Genomic DNA, 7,061 nt, shown 5'->3' with positions numbered 1-7,061 from the left:
CCAGCTTTTTGCAGAGAGTAACTGTCAGGGTGGCTCTCAGCCACAAATAGAGCATGTACCTATATCATTCCCCAACATAATGGCTCAGGGACTATCGTAAAAAAGGGGGGGGGGGCAGAAATTTTAAGAGCCGAGGTTGGGTAATGCCAGAGTGAAGCAAATGTTTGCTGCACTTGATGGGTCTTATGAACTCTCAACAGCTGTGGCTGCCTGCACAAGATTAAGCCAGTCAGTAATCAATCATGGAAGAAGGGGTTCAAAACCCCCACACTGACATGGCAGATACTGACAGCTGATAGCTTCTTGGGGTAGGGAGAGTCAATTTTCTTTAAGGGGATAGTGATGTCTTTTATGTTGAATATGCTGTAGAGGATGACTTCACACTCGTGAGGATGTGGGCAGAATAAGTTGGACTAAGAGGGTTATCTGAGTAGGGAAGGGAAAGAACAAGAAGCTAGAAAAGGTGGAATAGGGAGAGGGTGTGCATCTGGGAGGAGCTAAAAACAGGAAAATACAGCCAAAATACATTGAATGAAATTCTCAGATTTTAATTTTAAGACTAAAGAAAACAACTTTGGAAGCTATAAAAATTGCTCAGCCATCAGAAGTACTTACTGCCATGCTGAAGGACTGCAGTGTACTTTCCAGCACTCATACTAAGTGGTTAGTAATTACCTATAATGCCAATTTCAGGGGCTCTGATACACTCTTCTGGCTTCCTTGGACACCTGTACATGTGGCACACACACACACACACACACACACACACATATACACACAGTGGCTTGCACCTGTGATCACGAGTGTTTAGAAGACCAACACAGAGGATTGCCAAAAATTCAAGGCTAGCCTGGGCTACATAATAATTTCCAGGTTAGCTTAGACTTCAGAATTAGACCCTGTATCTTAACTCAGAGTTCCTTAACTCATCATCCCCACATGAAAGGAAAGTGCTGTTAAAGATATTCCTGCAAGCTTTAACTACAAATGTATGCAGCAAAGTATCAAATTTTATTCAGAAAATGAACATCTTCTCCTCAGGAAGTCAGTTAACATCTCCAAGGTCTTTCTACACATAAATCAAACTACACGTATAACGACATATAGTATTGGTTAGGGAACTAGGTTGTGCTTCTAAACAGAATCGGCAGCCTTTCTGTTTGCTGTTTCATTATTCCCAGTACTTCACTGTTAAACTGTTGGTGACTTGCTCAAACAAGTGTGTATTTTTCACATATGTTTTCTGTAGCTAAAGATTTATTTCGCCACAAGAGAAATTCAGAACATCTGGCAGTATTGAAAATGATTCCTTCTTGATTTATTTAAGTATAATAAATGAATTTACATGACTACAATTCTGCATGTTATAGTAATAGACTTTAAGACTAATGGATCTTAGAATATGCTAAATATGCATCCTTCTCAACTTCACTGGAATGACTCTCTAATCTACTTTTTCCTTTCAGCTATTCTTCTAATTCATTACCTAATTGCCTTACGTATAAAAAGACATTTTACTTAAATGAAGCAGTGCCAGTAAAACAAATGAGGCTAACTCTTGCCTGTGATATCCATCCCAGTACTTAACCATTTATCCAAAAAAGATTATCTCTAAAGAGTCTCATGCGCATTCCTGTTCTGTCTGCCAATGACATATTCCAGAAGCATTTAATTAAATTTGCATTTGAGTAAAAACATGTTTCTGCCTGTAAAAGTTTACCAAGTTTAAAGTCGGCTGGCAAATAACTTTTTTTAAAAAATAAGCATTAAATATTACCTGAACTCCATGCCCAAAATACCTCTTTGAATGTTATGAAAACTCTTTTGTGTGATTCAGTAAAATAAGTATTTAAATAAATAAAATAAAATATACAACTACAAGCATCCAGGGTGATGATTAGGAACCTGCACCATAGTTCACTGGAGACATGGGCATGACGGGAAAATGACAGCATAGGGTCACACACCCCATGTCTGTTTCTTACTGGTGAGTTTGCAGACAGTTTAGTGAAAGAGTTAGTTGTTGACAGGGGTTTCTATCCTGCCTGGTCCCAAAGCCGTTTAGCTCCAAAGAAACACACAGATGTCTACATTAATTATAAACTAATTGGCCTTTTAGCTCAGGCTTCTTATTAACTCTTGTAACTTACATTAGCCCATAATACTTGTCTGTGTTAGTCATGTGGCTTGGTACCTTTTTCGGTGAGGCATTGACATCTTGCTTGCTCAGTACCTGGCTTCCTCTGTTTCTGGATGATGACTGCAGACTGACATTTCCTCTTTCCAGAATTTTCCTGTTCTGGTTGCCCCGCCTTTACTTCCTGCCTGATTGCCCCACCTTTACTTCCTGCCTTAGCATTTCATCAAACATAATACAAGTGACAGGATAAAAGACCATTGTCCCACAGCACTTCCCCCCCCCAAAAAAAAAAGCAAGAACTCTGAATCTAATATCCCTTGTTTGGCTTTTCTCCTGACCATTATTCATAACAACTTGTAACCAACATTCCGAACAAAGGCAAACATCCATAATCCGTATTTTGGGAATGCGGGTGTAGTTTTCCAGCTTACTTCTTGCTGATTGGGGGCACTGTTAATCTTGCTGTGGGATTGGGCAGAACAGAAACCTCTGTCAACCGCCGTGAAGACATGTGCAAAGGAAAGCAGTTGGGACCCTGGCGAAGACTGGAGTGAGTAAAACTGACAGTGACTGAGTTGAACCTTGAAAATAGCTGCAGCTCTTTTCAAGGGTACCCAGAGAGCAGAGCTCTCCATTCCATCTCAGGAATGGTATTTTGCAGATCTACCAAATACACAGTGTAGATCATAAGCAATGGGATTGCTTTGGAGGAGTGAATAGGAAAGCCTGACAATGTCTTTTCAGTCCGAATATAGAGATCCCTGGCTAAGACACAAAACAACTTGTTAGAATAGGAATGTGTCCAGGTAGGTCATTGGAGATCCAAGCCCAAACAGTCCCAAGTCTACAGGAAAGAATGGCTGATCTTTCTTTATATGACTAAAATGTTACACAAAATGTACAGATCTACTCTGTGAAAAACACCTTACAGCTGTGGCCAGAAACAAGACAAGGCTTAACTGTCTCCCCTCTGTGGATTATGATGTCATCAGGGAGGAATGTGAGAACATCTAATATTCTGTTTCTCTAGTTTGCCCTCTCCCTCTCCCTCTCCCCTTTCCTCCCTAGTTTTTTTATTTTCCCCCTTCCCTCCCTTCTCCCTTCCCATCCCTCTCTTGGACCCTCTGTTATTCAAGGCAGAAACAGAAGTCCAAGACCTAAGGGAAAAATTAGAGCAAACCCCAACCTCTCTGCCCCTTTCTCTTCTCCAGCAAATTCTCCCAAAGCTGAGTGCACAGTTCCAGGATGATGCATCTGTAAAACCTGCCCCAAACAGGCAAGGTAGGGAAGCCAGGCCAGAGTTCACAGGAAAAGACAGACTGATGAAGAACGGCCCACTACGTTATTAAGATTGTCAACACTTGAAAGTCAAGACACATTTTGAAGTCAGAGGGTAACTGCCTATTAAAATCTAGAAGAGCTTCCTAGTTTTAAGTAAATCCTTGCTCCATAAGTATTTTCTAATGATATGCACAAATTCTGAGTTTATGAATTCTACTTTCCCATTTTTCCTCAGTGACCAGGTGCAGAGACTCTTTTGAAAGGACTGAGGCAATATGGCAGCACAGGGAGAGCCTCCTGTTCAATTCAAGCTTGTCCTCGTGGGCGATGGTGGTACTGGGAAGACAACATTTGTAAAACGCCACTTGACTGGTGAATTTGAAAAGAAGTATGTAGCCACCCTGGGTGTGGAGGTACACCCCCTGATGTTCCACACCAGCAGAGGCCCCGTCAAGTTCAACGTCTGGGACACCGCTGGTCAGGAGAAGTTTGGGGGCCTGAGAGATGGCTATTACATTCAAGCCCAGGGTGCCATTATAATGTTTGATGTAACATCAAGAGTAACTTACAAGAATGTGCCCAATTGGCATAGAGATCTGGTACGGGTGTGTGAAAACATCCCTATTGTGCTGTGTGGCAACAAAGTGGATGTTAAGGACAGGAAAGTGAAGGCAAAATCTATTGTCTTCCACCGCAAGAAGAACCTTCAGTATTATGACATTTCAGCGAAGAGCAACTACAACTTTGAGAAGCCCTTCCTCTGGCTCTCCAGAAAACTCACTGGAGACCCTAACTTGGATTTCGTTGCCATGCCGGCTCTAGCCCCACCTGAGGTGGTCATGGACGCAGCATTGGCAGAGCAATATGAGCGTGACTTAGAGGTGGCCCAGACCACTGCCCTCCCAGATGAGGAGGACGACCTGTAGACAGTGAAGTTCTGAAGATAGCAGAAGCCGAGATGTGCAGGCAACCGACCTGTGACGTCAGCAGTGTGGCCTGTGTGTCACCTTGCTGCCTAGTTAAGGACACTCATGGTCCGTGTCTAAAATGCTGAAGGAAAAGGCTTTAGAGTGAATGTGGCTGTTACAAAACACCGCTTCAGTTTCGGACTCGAAGGTTTGGCTGTCCCGGTGCAGTTGCTTCTTCCCTGAGGTTCAAAAATAAGAGCGCTGCAATCACATCCCGTATTCTGTGGCAACATCTTGTTATTGTAATTTCATTCCTTTCATTTAGAATAAAGTTGCATTTCAACCCCAAAACAAAATTTCAGAATATAAATAGAATGTAAAAGAAAAATATCTTCTAGAAAAAAAAAAGAAAAAAAAAGATGTTTTGTTTCACAAAAGACTTCTTAAGAAACATGGATTTTCATTTTTTTCATCTGAAAATAATTTAATTTCCAGTGACCTCCTAAATATTAAGGATCAGCAGTTACAAACTTGTGATATTTAATGACTACTATATTAGCTGTGTGGTTCGATGCAGGGTAGCATACATTTTGAAAGTCTAATGCAATGTACCAAGCTATATGCAGCAATGTGAGACCTGGCAGATTAGATAAGTCAGACGTGTTTTTTTTATTTGATTTTTCCCTTGGACTCTGTTGGGATATTGGGGCTATTATAAATATAATATTAAGCACTATAAATATTCATGTTCACAAACACATACACACACACACACACACACACACATATATATATGCATCATATACATACCACAGCTAAGTAAAAAGTACAATGTGAGCCAAAAGTTTGATTCAAGAATGTGTCGATGCATTTGTAATATAACTATGAAAATGAGATGCTCATTGGCACAGGAAAAGGCAGCCAGTTCTCTTTCACTTCTACCTATCTTAATGTCTGACATGGTCATCCTAACACGCTCTACTTAGGCTTGGTACGCTGTCTCTGGCTCATATCCCAAAAGGCAAACTGGTACATTTGGAATGAAAAGCAAAGAGGATTTGCCATTTGGCAAATACTGCAGTAAAAAAAATCTTTCAGGCCAAGAGCATCAAGAATGTTGAAGAGTGAACATAAAATAAAAAAAGCATAGTTATGCAGGCTCAAAACATTACTTATATAAGATATTTATGAAAACAAAAGAAATAATGTGTTTGCAATACAAAATCCTAATTGACCAGAGTTAATGTCATCAGGCATGGGAGAAATGAAAAACATTAACACTTTGGCGGGATTGCTGTCCAGATTGACTAACATGAAGTCAGTCAAACCCAAACTGACAGTCACTCTACAGAGTGTCAAGCAGGTACTCTTCAAATGAGTCAGTGTCATCAAAGAGAAGCATAGGAAATCAAATGTCAGAATGCATGAAGCCTCAGAAGTCCAGCTCTAGAATGCCTGGAATGAAGTGAGGCTTAATTTCAATGTGGCAGATAATACAGACAAATGAAAAATTTCAAATATGTATTAATATAAAGCCCATCATTTTAATAACCATGCTGTGGCTCTACAAGGGAATTTTTAGAAACTATTCACTAACACTTTTGTGGCCTGTAGAGACATGAATGCCTCCAAATAAAGTGGAGTGAATTGTGTTAGAAAGATGGATACGAAAATACTACCTCCCTAATCACTGGAGTATCTTCATAAAACAGCCATGGGGATCCTTTGTGCTACTCTTCAAACATTCAAGAAATTATGTCCAAATGGAAAGGAGTGTGCCAGGAAAAGTAAGCTATATGTGGAATGCAGAATTTTAAAAAGAAAGTACAAACAGCAACAAGAACTCCACCTCTAATTCTTATTAGTAGAACAGAATAAGAAATGTCTTTATGAAAAGCTAGAGTCATGCATCCCTGCTATCATAGCTTGGGGTGAAAGCCAAAGATGTTAGTATAGAGTGGTTGACTGGGTGGTGGTACTTGAGGGAAGTAGGTGAAGAGAGCACAATTAACCTTAGATATCAAAAGAGATCATAAAAAGTTGACGTCTTTAAGCAGTGTAGTTTTAGTTTTTTTTTTATGAAGCAACACATTATAAAGAAAAGCTTACATGTACACATAATTATTTCATTCATTCAAAAAGCATTGTGTTTCGTAACTACTAAGGACTACAATAAGCTGCTAGCTGTTTATTTCAGTGTCACTGGAATACAAATCATATACATGTGACGGGAAAGAACACAGCACATCTATAAAACATAATGAGAATAAGTTTCATACAAGTCTAGGCAGTGAGTATTGAACTGAAGCCAAGGGGTTATAGGAAGTCACTGAAAATGGGAGAAGCAAGATGTGTGATAGCTCAGTACAATCGCATGCAACATAGTGTGAGCGCTATAGAGAGGGCATGGTATGAGCCATACAGACATATGTCAACACCTCAGAGAACATTGTTGCTGACTTTATATGAGCAGGCGTAACCTTAGTCAAAGACTGGAGCCCACACTTAATTGTCAAATTAGACCTAGGAAGTCTTTGGTTGTCTTATAATTTTACTTCCTACCAGATGGGCTGCCATCTCTTATTATTCTAAATGTTTCCAGAAAGGAAGAAAGGGAGAAAGGATAGGAAAGAGGGTAGGAAGAAGAAAAAGAAGCGTTGTCCCTTAGCTAGCATTCCCATTTCCACACACCTGCACACACAGTGAGTCTCAAACTTCTTGACATATTAAAC

The 7,061-nt window shown here is 40.1% G+C and overlaps 1 protein-coding gene across 1 annotated transcript; it reads left to right on the top strand.

The window, feature by feature from the left end:
- The first annotated feature begins 3,696 nt into the window (after window positions 1-3,696).
- LOC130888160 (GTP-binding nuclear protein Ran-like) lies at window positions 3,697-4,347 on the top strand. The gene has a single exon (XM_057791045.1). The coding sequence runs from the start codon at window positions 3,697-3,699 to the stop codon at window positions 4,345-4,347; it is 651 nt and encodes a 216-aa protein (XP_057647028.1).
- The last annotated feature ends 2,714 nt before the right edge of the window (window positions 4,348-7,061 follow it).

This window comes from Chionomys nivalis, chromosome 16, assembly GCF_950005125.1.
Source record: "Chionomys nivalis chromosome 16, mChiNiv1.1, whole genome shotgun sequence".
Taxonomy (NCBI): Eukaryota; Metazoa; Chordata; class Mammalia; order Rodentia; family Cricetidae; genus Chionomys; species Chionomys nivalis.
This window is presented reverse-complemented; position numbering and strand designations above follow the sequence as displayed.